The 27,106-nt window shown below is 37.7% G+C and overlaps 1 protein-coding gene and 2 long non-coding RNA genes across 5 annotated transcripts in view; 1 reads left to right on the forward strand and 2 right to left on the reverse strand.

The window, feature by feature from the left end:
- The window catches only part of plxdc1 (plexin domain containing 1), a 225,821-nt gene extending 198,929 nt beyond the window's left edge, over window positions 1-26,892 (reverse strand). For 2 of the 3 annotated variants that reach the window (XM_042755524.1, XM_042755523.1), the window contains exons 1-2: window positions 26,709-26,891; window positions 4,441-4,607 (exon numbers count right to left, since the gene is read on the reverse strand). In XM_042755524.1, coding sequence (XP_042611458.1) covers window positions 4,441-4,607; window positions 26,709-26,784 — 243 coding nt within the window. In that variant the 5' untranslated portion in view covers window positions 26,785-26,891. Of the gene's footprint in view, window positions 1-4,440; window positions 4,608-26,708 lie in introns of all 3 variants that reach the window. The other variant, XM_042755525.1, reaches the window with a different exon arrangement.
- On the forward strand, window positions 15,943-18,327 carry LOC109108956. Its single transcript, XR_006159753.1, has 4 exons — window positions 15,943-17,017; window positions 17,122-17,516; window positions 17,867-17,974; window positions 18,094-18,327. It is a non-coding gene; the product is annotated as an uncharacterized LOC109108956 (long non-coding RNA).
- Window positions 17,976-18,452, reverse strand: LOC109108957. Its single transcript, XR_006159754.1, has 2 exons — window positions 18,324-18,452; window positions 17,976-18,236 (listed from the first exon to the last, which is right to left on the reverse strand). It is a non-coding gene; the product is annotated as an uncharacterized LOC109108957 (long non-coding RNA).
- Window positions 26,893-27,106: the final 214 nt, after the last annotated feature.

The raw sequence follows: 27,106 nt of genomic DNA on the forward strand, positions 1-27,106 counted from the left end.
AGAGACCGGTTTCTTGAGGATAGGGGAGCTCAGCATTTAACAACGGCAGAGATGAAGTGCCATTCAGTTCAGGTCTGCCTCATCACACACCGCCAGCCCTGGGTGTTACTGCTGTTACTACTGTTACAACAATGTGGCGCTAAATCAGATTGAGCAACAAAACAATAAACATGCTGTTGAAGATCGCAAAATATTGTGCAGTGCCTGGTTGTGGAAGAACACAGTCGCTGCATAATTTTCCTTCAGATTCAAATATTATCAATGCATGTTTGAACTTTATTTTTAATGAAGTTTCAGCTCACATGCATAAAACATCCAGCGTTTGTTTGCTTCATTTTACCGCAGATTCCTTTGTAAACAAAACACAGGTCGGTGCTGGATTTGCAGAGAGACTGAGATTAAAAAGCAATGCTGTGCCATCTATATTGGATCCGACAGGAATGGCGCGGCACACTTATGTGAGTAAAAATATTTGTACTTTGTCACATGCTTTGTTAGAGATAACTTGATACGTCCTGATTATGTATATGTGTCTAACCAAAGTCACAGAAGGCTCCAACTATGAAGGAGGTAGCTTGTCAAACAGGCATACAGAAAGTTAGTTTACTATGCAAAATTGTATCCAATCATAGCAGTGGATGTTTAATTGGGTGTTTTCTTTGAGGTATCGCCATAAAAACAGAGGGTTTCTCGAGCTGGCCTCAAAACCAGGGTAGAAAATGGCCTATTACTTATTGATTTTGATGTTTTTGAATGTAAAAACCATGCAAACATCATAAGTGGACCTCAGACAACGGTATATATAAATATAAAAAAAGCCATGATCCCTTTAAAGCACAGAAGACATTTGTATATCAATAACCTTTCATAACTTATCGCTATGAATTAGCTTGACTAGCTAGTATGCTTCATTGTTGATTTGAATTGATTTTTTGACAGTCACTGATTCTATGCAGCGCATAATCTCATGTGTTACAACAAACTCCACGAGGTGTCAGTGATTTGGTCTCTAGAGGCCACCCTCATAATGTAAAACTGTTTAATAAAACTATTGGTATGGATTTTTGCTGATAACTGTTTGTTCCAGCAATCGGTTATCAATGCAGATTAACTGGCAAAACTATCAATTGGTCGATGACTTCTCTCTCAATAAAGCATCTGAGACAGCTTGAATGGTATGAATGAGTAATGAATTTGATATTAACCCTTTAAGTGCCACTCCGCATTTTTGAATATAGATGTGAAAGTGCACTATTAAAACTTAAATTGTTATAATTCACGGACGCTTTGGAATACAGACTCTTTTTTTAAGAAGACAATCTGCAGATTATTTCAGAAGTGGAATCATTTCAAAATATTAAAGTATCAAAAAGTTAAAGAAGTTTAAATTTACTGTTAAGAAAATGCACTGTACCATTTTTATTTTATATAAAATAAATATTTTTCAAAATATTTTTTTTTAATCCCAAAATTGCTATAAAATGAAAGCCTGAATATACAAAGAGGTTTCTGAGAGATTTTATTTCGGGCATTATACCACAAACAGCCACCGGGTGCCATCAAAACTCCATTGAATTTTTTTAAATATTTTTTTCTGTCACAAATGACCTTGGACTGTCTCTCTCATTTCGATTGCCTGCTGCCTCCCCTGAACTCTTTGCTCTTGTGTTATTGACTACTGATTGTTTGCTGCCTGCCCTGACCCTTGCATGTCCCTGACTACAATTTGGATTGTCTTCTCTGTTGTGTTTGCTGGTGTTTGACTTTGCCTGTTTACCACAATTTCAATAAAGCTGCAGATGGATCCTCACTCTGCTGATGCCTCGTTACAGTGGCAGGCCCAACATTATGGATTAAAAGAATGGAATAAAATATATGGAAAGTTGGCAAATGGGTATAGTTGCACTGTAAGTTTGTTCACCGCCATCAATCGGAATGTAAGAGATCTTAAGGCAGTGAGAGATCTTGAGGCATGACGTGATGCTTAGCTGTGTCAGGCACTCTGACCTGAGAGGCTGTGCAACAATATAAAAGCAGACAGTAAAGAACACATACATACATAATATAAGAATTAAAAAAAAGAGAGATTTAAGATGGCAGCTGCCTCTAGCAGTCACGGGTCGAGTGGCAGGTCTTTGTGGCAGCTCCCCCTACCACAGTCACAGAATCATGAAGGAAGGGCAGTGTTCAGGTAAGAGGGGTCCAGGGGTCTGGCGGCTGCACATGCTTATCTCTCTCTGGTCTGGGGCACGAGGGGCGGCGGCTTCATCGCAGTTGCTCATCTTCCCTGGCCCATGGAACTTCAGAGGACTAGCAGCCTGGCATCCTGGCCTGTCGGTAGTGTCACGTATGTGGGAGTCCCTCCACACTCCCTTCCTGGATCCACAAGGACACCAGCATGCGATCATGGTGGAAGAGACCAGTTTCTTGAGGAGAGGGGAGCTCAGCATTTAACAACGGCGGAGATGAAGTGCCATTCAGTTCAGGTCTGCCTCATCACACACCGCCAGCCCTGGGTGTTACTGCTGTTACTACTGTTACAACAATGTGGCGCTAAATCAGATTGAGCAACAAAACAATAAACATGCTGTTGAAGATCGCAAAATATTGTGCAGTACCTGGTTGTGGAAGAACACAGTCGCTGCATAATTTTCCTTCAGATTCAAATATTATCAATGCATGTTTGAACTTTATTTTTAATGAAGTTTCAGCTCACATGCATAAAACATCCAGCGTTTGTTTGCTTCATTTTACTGCGGATTCCTTTGTAAACAAGACACAGGTCGATGCTGGATTTGCAGAGAGATTGAGATTAATAAGAAATGCTGTGCCATCTATATTGGATCCGACAGGAATGGCGCTGCACATTTAGTGAGTGAAAAAATATTTGTACTTTGTCACATGCTTTGTTAGAGATAAATTGATACGTCCTGATTATGTATATGTGTCTAACCAAAGTCACAGAAGGCTCCAACTATGAAGGACGTAGCTTGTCAAACAGGCATACAGAAAGTTAGTTTACTATTCAAAATTGTATCCAATCATAGCAGTGGATGTTTACTTCCAAGTCTTCAATGCGCCACCCCCATAAAAACAGAGGGTTTCTCGAGCTGGCCTCAAAACCAGGGTAGAAAATGGCCTATTACTTATTGATTTTGATGTTTTTGAATGTAAAAACCATGCAAACATCATAAGTGGACCTCAGACAACGGTATATATATATAAATATAAAAAAAAGCCATGATCCCTTTAAAGCACAGAAGACATTTGTATATCAATAACCTTTCATAACTTATCGCTATGAATTAGCTTGACTAGCTAGTATGCTTCATTGTTGATTTGAATTGATTTTTTGACAGTCACTGATTCTATGCAGCGCATAATCTCATGTGTTACAACAAACTCCACGAGGTGTCAGTGATTTGGTCTCTAGAGGCCACCCTCATAATGTAAAACTGTTAATAAAACTATTGGTATGGATTTTTGCTGATAACTGTTTGTTCCAGCAATCGGTTATCAATGCAGATTAACCGGCAAAACTATCAATTGGTCGATGACTTCTCTCTCAATAAAGCATCTGAGACAGCTTGAATGGTATGAATGAGTAATGAATTTGATATTAACCCTTTAAGTGCCACTCCACATTTTTGAATATAGATGTGAAAGTGCATTATTAAAACTTAAATTGTTATAATTCACGGACGCTTTGGAATACAGACTCTTTTTTTAAGAAGACAATCTGCAGATTATTTCAGAAGTGGAATCATTTCAAAATATTAAAGTATCAAAAAGTTAAAGAAGTTTAAATTTACTGTTAAGAAAATGCACTGTACCATTTTTATTTTAAATAAAATAAATATTTTTCAAAATATTTTTTAATCCAAAATTGCTATAAAATGAAAGCCTGAATATACAAAGAGGTTTCTGAGAGATTTTATTTCGGGCATTATACCACAAACAGCCACCGGGTGCAATCGAAACTCCATTGAATTTTTTTAAATAATTTTTTCTGTCACAAATGTGTAAATATCTCTGTCAATATTACTTCTATCACAAAAAAATCTTGAGACTCAGACCTTTCTGAAGATATGTATTTTGTCAAGATTCTAAAAAGTTTTGATTCTAAAGACCATAATACATTTTGTAATATGACATCTGACTCCAACCACTAAGGGGAAGGAGACTGCCAAAAGATATTAAAGTACCATTTCCATGGTAACGCGATGTCCGATTATAAAATGGTTTTCACAGGATGAATTTTGAGGTTTTAAGTTTTCAAATGATATGTAAGTTATAAGTATTACTAAAATATGTGACAGAGAAAAAAGACAATGAAAAATGAGCGCCAACAAGCCCACCACACTTACGAGGTTAAGACTATTCAAAATGGAAAAAGGCAAGGATCCAAAAAATACAAAAGTATTACAATAAATAACTCACCACCACTTGTGTCATATTGTCAGGGAGCATGTCAATGGACAGCCTATTGGTCGGCTCTTGTCCAGTTCTGTTCTGAGTGTGTCTGCTGGGATCTTGCTGGTCTCTTCTTGTTCTCTGGATGTCTGATGGACCTCCATCAGTCTTCACTGACTGCCTGTGAATTATACCTGACGTAAAAACAAAAGAAAATTGAATGTTATCTTAGCTAAAACTTGTCTGCAGACTGAGTTAAAGTCAGCATGAAATGAAAATTTACCTAAATGCATGTTATTGATCTTATTGTAAAAAAATTTAATTATGAAATGCAAGAGTTTCATTAAAAAAAACTCATATATAAATCCAAGCCCACCATACTTTTTTTTTTTTTTTTTTTGAAGGAAATAAATTGGTGAAAATAAATCTGTATTTATAACTGCTTATCAATGATTTATAATGCATTTTTAAATGACTTATTTATTAGACATATTACTTGTTAAACCATCGTCTGTAGCTATTAATGGCTCTGTTGATCTTTGTGAAAGCTTTCGGTCTTTTTTCCTATGTAAAATTGATAACATTTACCAAGACTTTTCTCCATCTGTCTCTCTCCACCTTTCTCCATGTCTGATAGTTCACCCATTCAACACTTTCTTACCCTCAAATATATCTGCGGTCGAACAACTGATTATCAAATCTAACTCTGCCTCCAGCACACTTGATCCTATTCCAATATACTTACTCAAAACCCTTTTGCCTGCACTCATTCAACCTAAAATTTTAGACCAATATCAAACCTCCCATTTGTTGCTAAAATACTTGAGAAGGTAGTTGCAGCACAACTGCAGTCTCATTTAGAGAAACATAATCTTTATGAGTAGTTTCAATCTGGTTTCTGTCCCTCTCACAGCACAGAAACTCCTTCTGGTTTCTGATTCAGTTGCTTACAGTATCCTGGTTCTCCTTGATCTGAATGCATCCTTTGATACTGTTTGCCACTCTGTTCTTTTTTCTTGACTATCTGCAATAGGTATCACTGTTGCTGCTCTTCAGTGGCTAACTTCATATCTATTGGATAGACAGCAATTCGTTAGGATAGATAAGAATAGATCCCGCACAGTCACTATTTCCCGTTATGTCCCCCAAGGTTCTGTACTTGGTCCACTTCTATTTCTCATTTACGTACTGCCACTGGGTCAGATCATCAGACATCATGGTCTCAATTTTCGTAGCTACACTGATGATATTCAAAACTATTTTACGGTTCAACCCAACTCAGTTTGTCCATCCCCTTCTATTGTTTCCTGTCTTCAAGATATGAAAACCTGGATGTCAGATAACTTTTTACAACTAAATGCAGACAAAACTGAAATCCTGCTGGTTGGCCTTAAATCACAGAGCTCTTCCCAGCATGACATCTTCATAGATATCAATTGTGTCCCGATTAGGCCCTCAAACTCTGTGACTCTGTGTTACGCTTTGATTCACATATTTGTCAGATTGTTAAATCATGCTTTTACCAATTGCGGAATATTGTTCGTATACATCTCTCACTTAATTTTGGAGATGCTGAATTACTTAGATTGGATTACTGTAACTCCTTATATAGTGGCTTACCTGCGGAAGTTATTAATTGCCTCCAAATGGTACAAAACTCTGCTGCTCGAGCCCTTACATTTAACAAAAAATCTGCACACATCACTCCCATCCTTCACCAACTTCACTGGCTTCCTGTGGCCAAACGTATTACGTTCAAACTCTTAGTTTTAGTTTATAAGGCAGGTCACAGCCTTGCACCTCAATTCCTAGCTGAGTTAGTGCAACCATACATTCCTGCACGGACTCTCGGATCTAGCAATGATAACTTGCTTGTTGTGCCCAAGGATAAACTCTCTACGGTGAGTGGTAGGGCTTTCTGTATTATAGGCCCTAAGCTATGGAATTAGCTGCCCCATAATATTCGTGCTGCCTCCTCTTTCCAGGCCAGGCTTTAAGTCTCAACTTAAAACTCATCTATTCACTTTGTCCTCTAAATAACTCATTTACCTCTCTGCTTCTCTATTTCTCAACTTCTGTTTGTATGAAATAAGACCACCATCTTGACATAATTGTTTGTATTATTTTGTGAAACGTCTTTGGGCTCTTGACTGTCAGGTGTATTTTGTTTGCCAATTTGCTTGTATTATTTTGTAAAGTGTCCTTGGGTTCTTGAAAGGCGCTATAAAAAAATAAACATTATTATTATTATTATTATTATTATTATTATTATTATTTATGAACACCTCTATAAACCATTTACAAAGGGAACCGTAATGTAAAATGTTACCAGCTTTCAATAGACCAAACCTTTTTTTGTACAGTTAATACAGTTGCAAGTAGCAATTAAGAGGCCAAGCACTACAGAAGCAAACAAGAAAGCTAGCATCACATCAACTGCAAGAATGAGAAAATAAACACAATTTAAAATGAGTTTAGTCAAAATGACTGAAAAATCATAAAAACAATCACTAGTAATTTGATTTAATGGTTTATTATTTTTGACCAAAAGGTGGAACTGTCACACAATTTATGTGGTAAGGTCAGAGTGATGTGACAATGACACACAAAGTTTGGTATCAATATGTTAAAATCAAAATGGCAAACAGGAAGTTTGGCTGGTTATGGCACAGTTAGTATAGATCTGTCACGTTTATGTTCTGTGATTCTGTTCTCTCTGCTGTTTGATTTAGTTTTCCCTCGTGTTTTCCATTGCCCATACTGGGTCTTCCTGTTCCTGTTCCCTGATTGTGTTCTATTTGATTCCAGTTGTGTCTCGTCTTTCCCTCATTAAGTTGTTTACTTAAGGAGTGATTGGTTCAGAGTTCTTTGTTCGGTGTCTATTGTCATTACCCGATTCTATTTTGTCTGCTCCTTTTTGCGTTTATAGTATTAAAGTCTGTTCAATTGGAAGTTTATCTCCTCTTCTCCCTCCTACACACCGTGACAAGATCAGTGCTTCTCAACTGGTTTGGTCATGGGTCCCACATTTTCCCATGGTCATCAAGCCACGACCCACTTTATGATCAGGACACACATCTATGATTATAAATAATGATAGAACAATTAGACTGACATGATGGCGCCGTTGTGTGTGGCACGTCGTCTGTTGTCGTCTGCGTTTTTTACTTCGATCATGTCTATGTGGTTGTTGTTGCTGTTAGGACAAAAGCGTCGACACTTTTAGTATATGACCGTCAAATACTTTTAAATTTGCGAATCTCCACTGAAGCACTACAAGATCAAACACATCACGATACTCGCCTCCTCCCTTCCTGGCGGATCTACTGGCGTGGCTACATCGCTCACCATATTATGCTCCGGTGAATAAGTGTCGGAAAAGACGGGGTAAGCGTGGCGGTGTGGTCGTCAAGCTCAAGATCCTGTTGTGGGCAAGCAGTAAGTTGAGCACTAGGCTCGATCGACTCACAAGGGAATGTGATAGTAACCGCTCCTACGTTTGGCGTTCGAGTCTGGATGCCTATGCCTGGAATATACCCATCCTACCTAACATGGGATATCAACGACATCTACACCTTTCGCCTTGCCTCAGCGGCGTTTCGGTACATTTTCTTCGCCCGCTGCGCAGAGCATGGCGCCAGATGGAAGACCCTGTGCAGATAAAGATGGCCTTGATCAACGCGAGGTCTGTGGTAAATAAGACTTTTATTCTTAGAGACTTCTTCACTGCCCGATCATTGGACTTTCTATTTATCACTGAAACGTGCCTTTCAAATGGAGATTTAACTCCGTTTTCAGAGCTGTTACCACCCAAGTGTAAATATTTTAAATCCCCCCGGTCTGTGAAAAGTGGGGGCAGCTTGGCTACAATTTTTTAAAAACTGTTTTCAGTGTCGGACTGTAGAAAGAACTGTATACAACAGCTTCGAATTGCAGTTATTTGTGCTGGACTCTGACACTACACTAGCTGTTGCGGTGGTCTATAGGCCTCCAAAGCCACATAAAGACTTCATAATGGATTTCTCAGACTTTTTGGGGGGTATTATGCCAAATTTTGAGAGTTTTTTTAAACCATCTGCAGATAGTCCAGAATGCTGCTGCTAGAGTTTTGACAGGAGTTCGTAAACGGAAACATATAACTCCTGTCCTTCAGTCGCTTCACTGGCTGCCAGTGTGTAACAGAATTAATTTTAAAGTTCTGCTATTAGTTTTTAAGTCATTAAATGGGTTAGCTCCAGCTTACCTTTCTGATCTACTGAATATCCACCAACCTACAAGAGCTCTTAGGTCTGCGAACTTAGACCTCTTAGTGGTTCCTAGATCAAAACTTAAGAATAGAGGAGATAGAGCATTTTCTATTGGTGCTCCAAGACTTTGGAACAATCTCCCACCTGAAATTAGAACTGCACCCACCCTGTCCATTTTTAAAGTGAGGTTAAAGACTTTTCTATTTGATCTGTCTTATACAAAATGAATGTTGATGCGGTTGTCCTGTTTGTCATTGTCTTTTATCGTGTTATGGTGCTTATTTTAAATTTTTGCATTCTGTATAGCACATTGGTCAACGGAAGTTGTGTTTAATTGTGCTTTATAAATAAAGTGATTGATTGATTGATTGATTGAGCCTGACAACATCTCATCTGACAGCAGGATCAGGACAGCACATTTTTCTCAGGCGTTCTTTACTTAAACCGCAAAAAAAAAAAAAAAAAAAAAAAAAAAAAAAAAAAAAAAAAATGTCAACAGCTTTCCCGCACATCTTTCAAAATAAAAGTCTCACATCAGAAAAACATTTATAATTACATTTTTTGTTGTTGATGTTGTTTCTTTGACTTTACACTTCGTGACCAACTCAGAATGGTCTTACGACCCACCAGTTCAGAAACACTGGTATAGATGTTCTTGGCATGATCCAAGGAATATATCAAGATAAGTCTCATGACAATAAACAAAACTAATCAAAGTTGACATTTTTTTTTTAAATTTCATTATGATTTTTTTAGGGGTGCTCCGATCAGAATTTTTGAGGCCGATCACAGAAAGCAGTATCTGCCGATACCAATCACTAGGACCAGACGGAATCTGCAGATTGGTTGCGGAATGGTTTTAAGTGTATAGGAGAGTACAGAAGCTGAAAACATAAAACATAACATAAAAAATATTAACTTCTTAACTTTTAATTAAGGTTTACAATACAAATCATATTGGAACAACTGGTTTGTTAAACAAAGCTAGGTCTTTTATAGTAACTCCACTAAAAGGTGCAGGAAATATTTCTTTATAAATTGTACAATTTACTCTAATATCATTCAACAATACTCTGTTATCATTCAACAATAGATAAATATGCATGCACAAATAAATAATAAATACAAATAAGCTACTTTTAACAACTATAAATAATTAAATAAATTCATTAAGTGGTGTGGTAATCAATTAAACACTTCAATAAATGCGGTACATTAGAAACTTAATTTAGTAGTAATTTATAGTAATTAAGTTGTAAAAATAATTTACAATCAGTTGTATTTTTGCCTCAGACAAAAGTTATTTACATTATTTATATATATATATCAGAATAACTACTGGCTGTGAGTGTAGTTGGATGTGGATGTGAGTCAATCTCTGGTGTTAAATTTGGCAGTCTGCATCATTTTAACATTCTCCTCTGTTAGGCTGCATTTGTGCTCTGTTAGAAGTGTGGTGTAGTGAGAAAAAAAGACTCTCCACATCCACTGAAGTAGTAGGGAGATGCAGGTACAGTGCAGAGGGGCGAGTGTTGGCATTCGATCTTCCCTGGCAGCCCACCACTCCACTGCACTAACCTCACCTGCATCACTCTTGTCCATCCAGATGTAGCGATGCCACTCTTCTGTAGAGACATTACTCAGTGCAGGGACAACTTGAACATAATCTTAGAAAAATTTGATCTGCTGCAACAGGTGGTTTGCCCACTGGCTGGAGGAGAATTGCAAGGACACAACAACTGCCACAAGCATCTGTTGTTTCATCCGCAATTACATATACAGGACTTGTACAGCCTGCTTGATATCCTCCAAATACTGAGAGAATAATTGTGGAAGATAATCAAAGCGTAGGTGAGATGGAGCCGGAACTGACCCTCCCTGTTTGCAGTACTTCTGTAAAAATGCGAAAAATTTAGATTTTTCCAGAGGAATGTCAGCTTCAATGAAGGTCTTTATGAAAGACCTTTACTCCTTTCTTTCAGCTGTAGATGGAGTCTTAGATATACAGGAGGTAGAGGTCTGCTACCCAACCCGAGCCCGACGAGTCCTGAAATACTTTCAGCTTTCGGATCGGGTTCGGGTTAATGTTTAGTGAATAGCTTCGGGTTCAGGTCGGGCTCGAGTTTATAGCTAAAATAAAACTGTATGCAGTAGGCTACGCTGCTTTCATAGACAACAACAACACAGCATGGAAACTTTTATTAGTAAAATAGCTTAGATGGGGTACTGACTCGCAACTTAAAATCTAAAGGGTAAAATAGCTGTTTTTGAAGTAACTAAGCATTGCATGTAGAGAGAGACGCGCAGACGCAGGTTCACACACGATAAGCAAGCAAAAAAAGCAGATAATGTCAGTGTGAGTCAGACTGACACTGACAGTGAAAGTGATATTTCAGAGTGCAGTTTTAGTGCCAGTCTGCCTCAAAGTGGCTTCTCCAGACGAACTTACACTGTTGATGACATAAAGGCTTTCTTAAAAGTGACAAAAAAAATCTGAGGAAGGTGAAAATAGAAGAATATTTTCCCGATATAATGCAGTTCACTGAAAAAGTTAAGCTTTTTAAAAGTGAAAGCTGCTTCACTGATCCAAGAGGTTTATCGCCTGAAGAAAATTCTGACAAAGTTAAATACCCAGTTAAGTGAGCCAAGTGAAAATAACTAGAATGGGCAGTTTGAAAAACTCTTATTGGCTTTTTTGCCTTTTTTGTTCTCTTCTTTCCTTTTTGATGGGGGAAATACATTTTGCATCCTTAAATGTCAATGGTGCAAGAGACATCAAGAAGAGAGCTCAAATCTTTGAATTAATGAAAAGTAAAAGATTGATGTATTGTTTTTGCAAGAGACTCACAGTGGTGTAGATTGGTGTAGATGGTGTAGATTGGGGTAAAGGATTTAATGGATTGGTGATTTTAAGACATTATAATTCTTTAAGTGCTGGAGTTGCTGTGCTATTTTCAAAAAGTTTTATTCCACACTCTTATAATGTTGAAGAAGTAATTAAAGGAAGGGTGTTGAAAGTTAAAGCTTCATTTGAAAATTGCTCTTTTGTTTTTGTTTGTGTATATACCCCAACTGTGGCATTGGAAAGAAAGATTTTTCTGAATACACTAGACAATGTTTTAAATGATTCTAATACTGATGAATTTTTTTATTGTTGGGAGATTTCAATTGCACTGAAAATGCTTTGGATAGAAATCATGTTGAACCACACATGCAATCAAGAAAGAGGTTAACTCAACTAATAAAGTCCCACAGTATTTTTGATGTTTGTAGAAACTTTCATGACACAAAGAGACAATATAAATGGGCTCATGTTCATGATGGTCAGGTGTCATTGGCAAGGCTTGACAGATTTTATGGTTTCAAACATCAATCGAGTATGTTTAGAGAATGCTCTATAATTCCTGTATGTTTTTCTGACCATAATTTGGTAAAATGTGTTATGGCAAAAAACTTTGTCAAATCAATAAGTGTCTATTGGAATTTTAATAATAGCCTGCTATGTGACTCTCTTTTTAGAGAAGCTTTTAAAGCATTCTGGATAAATGCTAACGCTATAAAATCCTGTTTTGACATTACAGCAGTGGTGGGATTTTGTGAAGTTACAGATTAAACAGTTGTGTCAACAATACACTCTCAAAGCTACAAGAGATATTAAAGGGTCAATGAGTGTTAGAAGAAGACTTAATGAGGTTACAAGAACGTGTAGAATCAACAAAAGATGTTAAGTTTATGGAGCAAGCTAAAGAAAAGAAAACAAGTATTGGGTGAAATGCTAGGATTATCAACACAAGCTGCTTTAATTAGATCTAGATTTCAAAGTGCCGAATTAATGGATGCTCCTTCAAAGTTTTTATTTTTTTTTCAATTTGGAAAAAAAGAACAGTCAGAAAAAATGCATTCATGCCTTGCGGTCCGAGACAGGAGTTTTACTAACTGATGCTTTTGATATTAGAACAATTCTATAAGGATTTGTATAAGAATGAAGTCTCAGAAGTAAAAGGCAATAATTCTGTTTTTTTTTTTTCAAAACTTACCACAAATAACTAAAGATCTTGATAAGGAAGCAAGTAAAACACTGAGATAAGTGAACTTTAAGATGCCCTTAGTAAAATGGAAAGTGGTAAAACACCCGGCATAGATGGTATCACAGTTGAATTTTATAAATCATTTTGGTCAGAGGTTGGCCCAGAATTGTTAACCGTTTTAAAAGAGAGTTTGAAAAAGGGGCAGTTGCCACGGAGTTGCTGTAGAGCGATTATTACCTTACTCCCCAAAAAAGGAGATTTAAATGAAATTTCTAACTGGAGACCAATAAGTTTATTATGTAATGATTACAAAATACTTTCCAAAGCTTTAGCGGCTAGATTAGGTATAGTTCTTGAATATATTATTCATCCAGATCAATCATATTCAATTTTCGACAATGTCTCCTTTATTAGAGATATTTTAGACTGTGGAAGACTTTTTAATTTAGATTTTGGGCTGATATCAATTGATCAGGAAAAAGCTTTTGATAGAGTCGAGCACATGTACTTATGGAGTGTTTTAGAAGCATTTGGTTTTAGCTCAGGTTTTATTTCAATGGTTAAAGTCTTATACTGTGGCGTTGAGAGTGTTTTAAAGATTAATGGTGACTTGTGCTCTCCTTTTGGAGTTTATAGAGGTGTCAGACAAGGCTGTGCACTGTCAGGAATGTTATATACTTTGGCCATAGAACCTCTGTTAAATAAATTAAGAACTGTTGTGTGTGGACTGTGTATACCAAATTGTACCAATAATTTTAAGTTATCAGCTTATGCTGACGATGTCATTGTTATAATCAGTGGATCAAATGATGTAAATGTGTTGTTAAAGACCTTAAATGATTTTAATTTTCTTTCATCCGCCAAAGTGAACTGGAAAAAAAGTGAAGCTATATTAGTTGGAAAATGGCTAAGAGGTGAACCAAAGCTTCCTGAAGACGTAAAGTGGACCAGAGATGGTTTCAAATATCTTGGAGTTTTTTTAGGGAGTGAGAATGTTGTGAAAATGAATTTTGAAGGCACTGTAGAAAAAGTAAAAGGGCGACTGGATAAATGGAAGTTTTTACTTCCTAAAATGTCCTATAAGGGATGTATTTTGATTATTAATAATCTAGTTGCATCTACACTTTGGCACCGTTTAGCTTGTATAGATCCCCCAGTTGATATTTAAAAAAAAATCCAGTCAATTTTGATTGACTTCTTTTGGGACAAATTGCACTGGGTGCCGAAAAGTGTGTTGTACCTGTCAAAAGAGGAAGGGGGACTCGGTCTATTACACTTGCAGAGCAGAACGGCTGCATTTCGTCTACAGTATGTACAAAGACTTTTAATGTGCTCTATAGAGTCAAGTTGGATGGGTGCTGCCTGTGCAATTCTTCGAAACATTAAAGGCCTAGGCTTGGACAAAGCTTTGTTTTGGCTGGACTCTCATAGGCTAAGACTTTGTGACTCTCCAGTTTTTTATTGCAACTTGTTCAAAGTCTGGTATTTATTTAAGACTAACAAGGACAACAGTGCTCCCTCCCTGTTTTGGTTACTCCAAGAACCTTTAGTCTTTGGTTCACGTTTGGACCTAACACATGAAGCATCATTTGCTGTACCAGAAAGGACTTTATTGAACACTAAAGTGACAACAATAGGTCACTTACATCAAATAGCAGGACTTGATTTTAAAGATGTGTACACAGTTGCTGAGCGTTTAGGGCTCAAATCATGCCGTATTGTAACAAAAGAACTTGAAAGTTGGAGATCAGCTCTTACTATTGAAGAAAAAGAGTTGCTGGAACAATATTCAAAAGGGTATAAAAACCCTGATTGTAATGATCCTTTTCCTGAATTAAGTGTATATCCAGTTATGGGAGAAAGTATTGGCATGTTACTCAATTGTGAAAATTTAAAGATTGTGGACTCAGAGGTTGCATCTGGGAAAGAATTGTATAAGAATTGTGTTAAAGTGTGTAATAACAACTTTTTAAATAATAGGTGTGATACACCCTGGAGAGAGGTTCTTAAACTTGATGTTAATGAAAAACCAGAGTGGAGAGTCTTATACAAGTCACCATTGATAAAAAAAAACGGGTGATTTAAAGTGGAGACTGTTGCATGGTGCAGTTGCAGTTAATGCCTTTGTATCTTTGTTTAATTCTGATTGTAATGCAGGTTGTCCTTTTTGTTCACAAAAAGAAACTTTTTCATGCATTCATACACTGTAAAAAGGCTAAAACCTTTATTTGATATATTGGGAATGCCTTTTAATTCTTTTAATGTGATTTTTTCAATGAAAATATTTATTTGTGGTTTTAAGTATTTAAAAAATTGTCGTCAAAAATCTTAGTTGTTTAATTTTTTGCTTGGTCAGGCAAAAATGGCAATTTATGCCACTAGAAAAGAAAAGAATTAGACAAATGTTTTCAGTGATTTAGTAGCTGTTTTTTTAAGACTTGTGAAATCCAGGATTTTGATTGACTTCCATTATTATAAATTAATGCATGATCTTTTATTTTTTGAGTCAATTTGGTCCATAAATGGGGTCCTTTGTGAGATTGTTGAAGAAGAGTTGTATTTTTCTTTATGGTTAGGATGATTTCATTATCCTTTTGGAAATAGGTGACGTGTTGTAGCCTGTTCCATTTTATGTAATAAACGATTTTTGAAAAATCTCTCTCTCTCTCTCTCTCTCTCTCTTATTCAAATAAATGATATAATTAATTAATTAATTCAAATGAATGTGATCTTACGGAACTGCATCTATGTGTCTGATTTAAAGCAGGTTGATTGCTAACGAGCCTTAACTGATGAAAATAAACATAATTTGCACAATAGAACAAGGCTCATCGTCTTGTCGTATAGAACCATTCAAAAACTTGGCAGAATTTACAGGTGCATCTCAATAAATTAGAATGTTGAGGAAAAATTCATTTATTTCAGTAATTCAGCTCAAATTGTGGAACTTGTGTATTAAATAAATGCAATGCACACAGACTGAAGTAGTTTAAGTCTTTGGTTCTTAATTATGATGATTTTGGCTCAGATTTAACAAAACCCACCAATTCTCAAAAATCTCAACAAATTAGAATACTTCATAAGACCAATAAAAAACATTTTTAGTGAATTGTTGGCCTTCTGGAAAGTATGTTTATTTACTGTACATGTACTCAATACTTGGTAGGGGCTCCTTTTGCTTTAATTACTGCCTCAATTCGGCGTGGCATGTAGGTGATCAGTTTGTGGCACTGCTGAGGTGGTATGGAAGCCCAGGGGCCTCATTTATAAAGCGTGCGTACGCACAAAACGGGGCTGGAAACGTACGTACGCCAGTTCCCACGCAAAGGTTGTGATCTATAAAAAACAAACTTGACGGGAGAATGTGCGCACCTTTAAGCAAACTTTGAGCCGTGCGTACGCACATTCTGGAGACAAAGGGAATTGGCGACACCGATGGTGAGGTCGTGAACTGAAGTTAGATTGTAGAAAATAAATGTGAGAAGAACGATTATAAGAATGAATGACATTTAATTTTCACTCCATTTCATACGTTATATCCACATTATCATGAAGATTAAATCCAACAGTGTTATTTGTGCCGATTGTTTTAGGCTATATACATCTAGTAAAATCCAAACGTAATTCAAAATGTATTAAAAGTAAAATAAAATAATAATCAGCGCTGCCTTACAGTCACATTGTCCACAACGGGAGCACAGGAGGACATGGCGCGATACATGTGATAGCCTACAGAATAGCATGAAATACCCTTTTATTAGAGAACTGCAGAACACAGTGTAAAAAGGAAATATTTTCCTTAATGTACATAGCCTATATCATAAAATGTCAAAGTCTGCAAATACAGTCATGAAGCACAATCGCTACTCATCATCGGTCCTAACTATTACGGTGTTCATTACAAAACCGTCAAGAAGCATGTGTTCACTATAACATTTTCGTCTTAAATTTTCGCCCACAAATTAATTAAGTGATTTTGTCAAGGTGTTAACGATCAGTCTATTTGCTAGAAACATATAAATTCTCCGGTGACCCGGGTATGTAATGCTTCATGATGGCACTCCTGGCACTGTTGGAGGATTACGCTAATGGCAGAATAAGGAGAGAACGAGTTTTCAGGGACCATGATGATTTCCTGGCCCATGATGATGACTGGCTAATAAGCCGATTTAGATTCCCTAGAGCTGTGCTCTTGGATCTATGTGCTGAATTGGGTCCAGTATTAGAGAGGGCAACACGCCGGAACCATGCCATCCCAGTCCAAATACAAGTCCTCACCACTCTGGGGTTCTTGGCAACCGGCTGTTTCCAGCGGGAATTGGCAGACAGGTAAATTAATAATATAAAAAAACTATAAGTAATCCTCAAATTTGTCTCTAAGACCTTTTTGTATATGAAATAATTCTATTGGAATCTATCATCTCACCCTATAGGTCTGGTATATCACAGCCGTCCCTGAGTGCCATAATATCTGTCGTTTTAAATGGTATACTTAATATGGTTAGTCGATACATCAGGTTCCCCTACACTGTGCGAGAACAGGCCGAAATTAAAACGCAATTTGCAGCAATGTCTGGTTTCCCAAATGTAATCGGCGCAATTGACTGCACTCATGTTGCTATAAGGGCACCATCTGAAAATGAATTTGCTTATGTTAATAGAAAGCATGTGCATTCTATTAATGTGCAAATCATATGTGACTCCAACATGACCCTCACAAACATTGTGGCACGCTGGCCTGGTTCAACACATGATTCCTTTATCTTGACACATAGCAGTGTTGGGAACAGACTAAATGCAGGCGCAGTACGTGATGGCTGGCTTCTTGGTGAGTTTAACAATATTAAAAAGTAGAAAACCGTAACAATGTTTTTTAATATAATTATAACCTGCAGGCGACAGTGGCTACCCCCTGAGACGCTGGCTCCTCACCCCATTTTTAAACCCGCAGAGCGCAGAGGAAACTCATTATAACGAGGTCCACTCTCGTGCCCCCGCGCAGTTGTGGAGCGTGCCATCGGCATCCTGAAATGCAGATGGCGTGCTCTGGATGCCTCGGGTGGCAGACTTTTATACCATCCAGCAAAAGTGTGCAAGATTGTCAGGGCGTGTGGTGTTTTGCACAATATAGCACTGAGAAACGGTATTCCTCTCCCTCCTGATCTCCCTCTACCCCAGCATTACGACCCCGAGCCACAGCCCCCTGGCCGACAAGAGGGATATCAACGAGGTGCAAGAATCCGTGAGGATGTCATGCGGCGTTTGTAAAGAAAGACAAAACTCAAGGTTCATGTTTTAACTGCATCTTTTAATGATTGTGCAATTTCTTGCATCACTTCTCTCATCTGCCGTAGCTCATCTGCAACCCCGTTGACAGCGTTTATTGTCTCTCGCTGTAACTGCAGGACTGCGTCAGTGAGTACCCGACCACTTTTGGACGTGCCAGACGCAGAAGGGGCACTGCTTTGAGCCGGACGCTGTGCATCTGCATCTGAGAACCCCTCACCCTGAACCTCCTGTTCATTTACAGCTTCAGACTCCGGAAGGACTGGAGGACAAACAATTGGCAACATTTATCCATTTATCACCCCACACACTCAAATGTACAGCGTTAATGATTAAAAATCGGTTTAACCTTGCTCCTCTGTGGTTTCAGTCACGTCAGTGTCTCCCTCCTTTTCCGACACAATACCACACACGCTGACCTCCCCAATTATAGCCGCGATTTTGCTGTCCACTGATGTGAGATCAGCTGTACATGGGGCCCCCACCAGTTGCAGCCACGCTCTGGCGGTGGGAGGACAGTTTTATCTCTTTGCCTCCACCTTGAATGAATGAGAATCTTTATTTCACATATTTTGCATACTGTAAGCACATGTAAATAAAACTTTTTGAAAATCAATATTGCTATTTATATAGGTATATAGCCTAATAAAACACAAATGTAATATGTTGGTAAAAAAAAAATTTGTATACCTTCAGGTCGGACCATTTTTTCTTTAATTCTGCAACTGTCCGTTCTGTCCCACTGACACAATTGACGGCAGAAGCAATACTTTGCCACTCGCACTGCTTCTTTTTATTAGTGACCCCACTGCTGTGGCCACCAAATAACACAGTTTTCCGAGCCTCCACCTCCCCTACAAGTGTTTCAATCTCAGTATCTGAGAAATTACGTTTTTTTCCTCTTTTCTCACCTGTCGCCATTATTAAAATTAGGCTAACAGAAATGCACGTTTTCACTTTCTTGGATTAATTAATTGGCGGGTCGCATGCCAGTTTTCCAGGTATATATGGGATTCCACTCTCATTTACATGCTGATCAGCAATCATGAGGTGATTTGCATTGACTATTTATGGTTAAAAATGGGCGTGTACAGGGCGGGATATGAGGCTGGTTCACGTACGCACATCTGCGGGTGATCTGTGATTTATAAAGGGAACATTGCTTACAGGTGTGCGTACGCACGGTTTTATAAATCGGAATATTTTTTGGCGTACGCCATTTTTGGCTTTTGGGCGCACGTAAACTTTTAGTAAAGATCCTACGCATAGTTTTATAAATGAGACCCCAGGTTTCTTTGACAGTGGCCTTCAGCTCATCTGCATTTTTTGGTCTCTTGGTTCTCATTTTCCTCTTGACAATACCCCATAGATTCTCTATGGGGTTCAGGTCTGGTGAGTTTGCTGGCCAGTCAAGCACACCAACACCATGGTCATTTAACCAACATTTGGTGCTTTTGGCAGTGTGGTCAGGTGCCAAATCCTGCTGGAAAATGAAATCAGCATCTTCAAAAATAAGTGCTGAAGTGCTCCAAAATTTCTTGGTAAACGGGTGCAGTGACTTTGGTTTTCAAAAAACACAATGGACCAACACCAGCAGATGACATTGCACCCCAAATCATCACAGACTGTGAAAATTTAACACTGGACTTCAAGCAACTTCTTCAAGCTTCTCTACCCTTCCTCCAGACTCTAGGACCTTGGTTTCCAAATGAAATGCAAAACTTGCTCTCATCTAGTGAGTTGTTTTTATTCTGGTGGGTATTTTTATTTTGTTTATTTTTCTTAGCCCAGGTAAGACGCCTCTGACATTGTCTGTGGTTCAGGAGTGGCTTAACAAGAGGAAAACGACAACTTTAGCCAAATTCTTTGACCCGTCTGTGTGTGGTGGCTCTTGATGCCTTGACCCCAGCCTCAGTCCATTCCTTGTGAAGTTCACTCAAATTCTTGAATCGACTTTGCTTGACAATCCTCATAAGGCTGTGGTTCTCTCGGTTGGTTGTGCATCTTTTTCTTCCACACTTTTTCCTTCCACTCAACTTTCTGTTAACTTGCTTGGATACAGCACTCTGTGAACAGCCAGCTTCTTTGGCAATGAATGTTTGTGGCTTACCTTCCTTGTGAAGGGTGTCAATGATTGTCTTCTGGACAACTGTCAGATCAGCAGTCTTCCGCATGATTTTGTAGCCTAGTGAACCAAACTGAGAGACCATTTTGAAGGCTCAGGAAACCTTTGTAGGTGTTTTGAGTTGATTAGCTGATTGGGATGTCACCATATTCTAATTTGTTGAGATGCACCTGTATATGACCGCTGCACCTAATGTTCATAAACTTTCATAACTGGTAAGTGTTTTTTCTTTTGCCTTGTGAACTGGCTGAGCCTTAATGATTCTGTTTCACATGCATTTGTTTACTAACTGTTGCATGCAATCGTGAAATACAGCATTTTTTTTAAAAAATTGGCGATTCATTGTAAAAAAAAAAAAAGATTTCGGTTCGGGCTCTAAATTTAACTGTGCCGCTCGGGTCGGGTAAGTTGATTTCGGGTACGGGCCGGGTTCAGGCTTCAGTTTAAATCCTGTGCAGACCTCTAACAGGAGGCCAATGTCTGTGTTCTGAATGATGCTGGGGGTAAAATTAAATAATTTTAATCAAAATTAAATTTGTAAGAGTTTTAATTGGTTCAGTAGACACATTAAATACAACTTTCAATTATTTAAACTGATCCAACAGATAATGTGTATATAATATAATGATAATGTGCATTTTACCATATATTATGGTAAAATAAAAGAGCTATATAAAGTGTTAATAATATTAATAAGTGCTGGGTGGTAGGAAGTTTGCATGTGTATCTGACGATAGTTTTCTCAATGAAATGGTGAAGTCCTGGGTGCTGGAGATGAAGGTTTTTTTTTTTTTTTTTTTTTTTGAAGATGAAGTTCATGTTCTCTTATAGCGAGATGGTAGGCGAGCATCATGTGTACTTGAGTATGTGTAGTAGTCGAAACTGCGGCTCTCCAATAATCCCCAGCAGAACACGCAGATGTCAGAATAAAGTCTTTTTTTCTCTCTCTCTTTACAGATAATCGTGACTTTATCGTGACTTGATAACATTACTTTGTTGGCCATTGATTTTTTCCTCCATCTCTGCACTGCTATATGATGGCATTTGAAAATACACCTTATATACCAGCCAGCACCAATACGTTCTCATCATTATGAATTTAGCGTTTATTAAGATAAAACACTTTTCATCATTTTACAACACAACAAAGAATATATCACTTTAAATAAAACTTACCAGCAGAAGTAGTGATAGCTAGTGATGCTTGTGTGTGTCAGTTAAAGCAGCACATTAATATAGAATGATGATTAAACTTTTTAACAGTTTTAATGCACAATTGGCCTTGTCACACATACATACAGTGGTGTTCAGTAGGGCAAACTGTAAATCTGTCTAATTTAAATATTAAAATAAAGAAACTTTTAGGATTGTGAAAAGTTTAATAAACAATTTGCAAAAAAAAAAAAAAGTGTAATATGTAACATTCTGCACTTTTTGTGTGATAATCAAATACAGGTGGGGCTTATTGGCACAGTGGTTAACCAGAAAAATTAAAAATGGCACTTCATGCCCAAATGATTGCCGACCCCTGGTCTATCAGCTTGCAATGTATATCTATTTGATAATGACACATAGTGCGCGTCCTAAATAGAGTTAAGGCTTTCAGCATGGTAGCACAGGGACACATAGTCACATAGGCAGCTTGAGTTAAGCCATTCGGTACGTTACCCCAGGCACAGACAGTCAAATAGGCCACTAGAATTAAGCCATTCAAAATGGTAGGTCAGGCACACATAGATAGTTAAATCTATCTAACATATTGGCGGTAGATCTGCATGTTTTGGTGTTTTGGGTTGTTTTGCTGGCAAAAAAAAAAAAGATGTAAAAAGTTTTTCAGTAAACCAAACCGTTCTAAAATAACTTTAGAATAACTTTCAATCTTTGAAATTGTTGGCATGATACCAAGCTGATTTTGAGGCGGCTACTACTACTACTACTACTACTGACCACACCATATTAATTATATAGCAGTGCCACCTATTGGTTAAAAGTGATAAGCAAATAATCGTATTACTAGTAATTGTGTTTGTGTTTTTTCAGCCATTTCCACTATAGCAATCTGAATATGTCTTTAACCACTCATTGTTACAGTTGTTACTTCTTTGTGCTTTGCCCCTTAATTGCTGCTTGCAGCTGTATTTTTAATTGTATCTGTCTTATGTTACATGCAAAATACATATGATGCAGTCAGTAACTGCTAATATGTCAATAATGTTTGCAATTCAAAAAGTTTTGAATAATTATGTTAACATAAAAACTAAAGAGTGTTATACCATTTGCTCTCTATTTCCATGTAAATTCTCACTGTTGAGCTACATGTCTTCATGACATTTCCTTTATATCCTGATCTTAGGGTTTCCTCTCACCAACATATTAACAAGCTGACAAAAGTAAAGAATAACAGTTTAAAAGTGTTTGTCAGCACTTACAGTAATATGATGAAAAGGACAGACACTGCAAGGGACAGGGACAGAGATGAATTCTTAAAGTGGAGGCAGCCAGAAAAATGTTGGATTAGGTTACAATGAGCTGCAGTTCCAAATGACAGAGCAGTCCCTCCAGGGGCTTCAAAGCAAGTTCGCCCAAACAAGTAGAGTTCTTATACCTCATCTTACTCCAGGCCCAATGGCAAGCTCAGCCAATTTTCAGAACAAAGAAATGTGAATAGTGTTTAGAAAGACAGCGAGTGAACAAATACAGAGCAACTGTTTAAGGCTGCAGACTGTTGATCCAGAGAAAAGGAAATGCATGGGAGCTATTTTAAATTATAAATTGTGACTACAGCATTCTAATCTTTTATTCCTGTTGAAGGGTTTATTAACTGCTCTGCCTTAGAATTTCAGAGCAAGCTGGGAAATGCCTGTCTGCATTCTGATAATGATATGCTGGACTAGCTGCTACAGAACACGTTTGTATGACTCTTGTTGTCAGTATAGACACTGTTTTTGAACATTTACACTACATTCTTACATTTGAAAAATCTAAGCACCAAACATCAAAGGCTGTTCCTGTTGCTGCTGAAAAAGGTAGAATAGAAATGTGAACAAATTGTGTGAAAGGAAAGAGTGAGAACGATAAATATGGAACAGAGATGCGTGGAGATGAAGAGCAGACGATCAGAGATACAGCGAGGGGGAGGGTAGTGTGTGTGTATGTGGAGGAATAGTATCAATGGGGTGCTGGTTTTAATAATAGGTTTTGTTTGATTGCATTCCCGGAAAAGCTCAGCTATTTTCTAACTGCCATATAATCAAAACCTTCAAATTTATGGGACATGAACAAATAAGGATGCACAAAAAAAAGAAGTAAAAGATAGAAAATGTTTAAAGAGAGGACTAGTGGTACCAAACATGAGATTATACCAAATAACAAGGTTTAAAAACTTAATGAAAGTGTAATGTAGGATGTAGAAAACAAGAGAGATCCACAAGTAAACATTTGGATCGTTATCTGTTTGACAATTGTTCCATGCAGCACTGAATGCTAAAACATTGGAGTAATGCTACAAAACTATTCTAGAGAATGTTAAGCTAAAATAAAATAGAGCAGGTTCAGACCCACACAGTACTGTAAACACACATACTGGCACAATGTGCACACCTACTCCTCAGTCAAAAAATCTAAATGAATGGAAACTGGAGGCATGATGCCATTGTTTCTCAGAGCCTTGTCTGTCTTTTTGTTGACGTGACCTTTCAAGCAATTGTTTTCCAAAAGAACATTGTTGTTGTTGTTCACTATAGCAATGAGGGAGAGAGAGAGAGAGAGAGAGAGAGAGAGAAAGAGAGAGAGAGCACAGACCTCCAAAGAAGAACATTGGGGTTGAAGACCAGAAACATTTCTTTCAACATTTCTTGCTTGTGTATTCTTCAACCCAGTGGCAGCTGGTGAAAAATTTTCTAGGTAGGGCACCACATCCAAAGATTTTAGCATACATCCCGGTATGATTTATCCCATTATAACAAAAGAAGTATTAAGACTTCAGACATTTTAAATAAAGATAATTGTTTTACCAAGGTAAAGATTGAGGATGATTCTCACAAAACTATATATTCTGCAAGCTTTTTTTCAAAATAAATAAAACTTTTTTTTTTCATAATTAACAATTTATGTATACAGTGCAACCGCAAAAACAGTGAGGAAAAAATTTACATTTGTTTAGAGAGCATTTTCTATACATACAGTATATAGATACTGTAACAAGTCAAGCTGCAGTACCAAACACGACTACACGGAGACACCAACAGACCACTATACCAGTCACCTTAACCTGACTGTATATAAATATATACCGATCTATTCCAAATTATTAAACAGAGCAAAACACAAATTTAAAAAGTTAATAAAAACGTTCTGAGTTTGCGAATATGGTGATCTGAAGACAAATCGACCTCACCAGTGATCAGTTCCTCTGTTAGAGTGAGTGTTCATGCCCATATAGCCTATATAAACACAAACTCCTATAATAACACACTTCTTCAGCGAGTGTCCATTATAAAACACTTGCCAGACATGCGACCATACTGAAATGTGCTTGTGAAGAAAGCTATCGAAGAGCGCACATACATCGTCTGTTTATTTACACATTAATAATAACGTGCATGTCTAATAATGTACGACTCCTGTATGTCACTGTAATCATCTTTACCTCCATTACAATTGTCATCCATCTAAACTTCACTGGTTTGCTTTATTCAGCCCATACAGACTAGTCTTGACTTCATGGTTCTTATTTATAGTGTTTGTTCCCACCAATCACTGTACAAGTTATGGTTACGTATGATGACGAAAGCACGTTAGTGCTAGCCCTCCCGGAACTCTGAGATTGCATCGCCCAAAAAGGGGCGGTAGTCCACAGAACGTGACTTGATGCTGATTGGACTATATATCCAGAGGCAAAACAAGCAGTCTAGAACAGTGACAGCTGTGATAGAAAAAAAAACCCTCAACTTTCTCACTTTGGTGGTAAGTCGCCCAATCGCCCTAATGAAGAAACCGCCCTGGTCACTAATGTTAATCAAACAACAAAACACAGCTTTAACAAAGATTGATCTAAATTTAATTAATACAGTGAACACTATGCCGTGTTATTTTACACTTAATTATTATATTTCTGTACCTGAATAGAGTGTTTTTTTATTTTTATTTTTTAGGGTCATGCTCAAACAGCCCTTATCCTCACTTGTTCATTAACCCTCTGTAACAGATTTAGTTGGATCTCACACTCATTATATCATGCATACATATACACACACATCTCAGAGGGAAGAGAAAGAAGGGATGTGTGGGAGGGACTGAGAGGCCACTGAAAGTAGAGCAGTGCTGCCTGCCAGAGAGAAGAACCAGGCCTTCTAAAAATACAGTATCTCCAAGGAGGACAGAAATACACACACACACTATGTGTGAAAAGAGAGAGAGAGAGAAAGAATATAAGGGTAAAGTATTAAAAAGCTCAAGCTGATGTGTAGGACTGTTCTTTATGTTTGGTTTACATGACCTTGGTCTTTTGACATTTCAGAGAATGCATGAATGAAAAATGAAAACTTCTAACCCTGACCAATAGGGGACGTTTTGTTGCTAAACCCCCATGTTGCATGACCCAGAAACATTGTATTGCTCTTTCCCTGTTCTCTGATTGACATCTGTTGAACATAAAGTTGATGTAGGCTGGGAAGGGGAATGTTTGGTTTGTATTCTCCATGAGCGGAGCCAGCCTTTAGAACACAAACCTTAGCATTCAATCCATGGATTTATTTTCTCTGACTCATAAAGCTCTTTAGAGACACCAGAACTAAAAGTGAGAAGGTATACATGCATAGAAACACACATTGTTGTTCAGCAGACAGAGGTGAGGCTGAAAGACAAAGATGTGAGGCTGAAAGACAAAAACAGTGAGTCTGGGGCGGAACTATATGTTTGACAAACTAATGGGACACACATTCCAGAACTTTCTTTGAAAAGCAGCTTATGTTGCATTAAAGCATTTATGTTTAGTTAATGCATGGGATTTTAACACATGACCTTGGTTTTGCTAGTGCCGTGCTCTACTGCAGGGGTCTCCAACCCTGCTTCTGGAAAGCTACCTCCCTGCAGATTTAAGTTCCAACCCTGCATCAACACATCTGTCACATGGGATCTGATTAATCACCAAATTACTCCATTTAGCTAATACTGAAACAAGAATTGTGCAAATGTGTGGATAAATGCGTATATGAATGCATGAAGGTACGAATAAATACAAGATATTCTGATTTCTATACATATTATTTATATAAATATATACATAATATTTATATAAATCAGAAATCTACATAATCTAGATTTTATTATAAAATGAACATACGTTTATACAAAAATTAATATATATTAGCATTGATTGATTGATTTGATTTGATTGACTGATTTGTGTTTGTTCATTCATTCATTTTAAAGTACATGCTTACTTTATGATACACCCAAGGGTTAAAGCGTTAATCAATCAACAAATAGTCTACTGGTCAGATGCCTCTGTATGTGTGTGAGGGTCATGATGTTTATATCAGTGAATCCGAGCATGTCTCTTATATTGTTAAGCCATTATATCTCTGTGTGTGTTTAATAATGTCTTACCTCTCTGCTCCTGAGCCCACACTCTGGTCAGCTCTGCCTGTGAGAGACAAATCAACAGCACGGCACACAGACCCATGTCCACCCCACAATCCTTCTCTCGCTCTCCACTCTCCTTCAAAAGCTTCTCTAGTCTCTTGTCTTCTCGCTCCTCCTCTCCCTCCTCCTATCACCTCTTTCCTTTCTCTGAATCAGGTTTTACAAACTCTCCTTTTCCCTGGACTTATCTCCCTCCTTTTCTCCCTTCCTTTTTCCCTCCCTCTGTTCTTTCCTCCCTTCTGGCTTTTTCACTCTGAAAACAAGCGGTTCTGACTTGTGTCTGCTTTCTCGTTTTTTGGTGAATTGTGGGATATTAAAATGCATGGTAATGCAGGAACTGAAAAGAGGGGTATGGCAGAGAG

This window comes from Cyprinus carpio, unplaced genomic scaffold (genome assembly GCF_018340385.1).
Source record: "Cyprinus carpio isolate SPL01 unplaced genomic scaffold, ASM1834038v1 S000006717, whole genome shotgun sequence".
Lineage (NCBI taxonomy): Eukaryota > Metazoa > Chordata > Actinopteri > Cypriniformes > Cyprinidae > Cyprinus > Cyprinus carpio.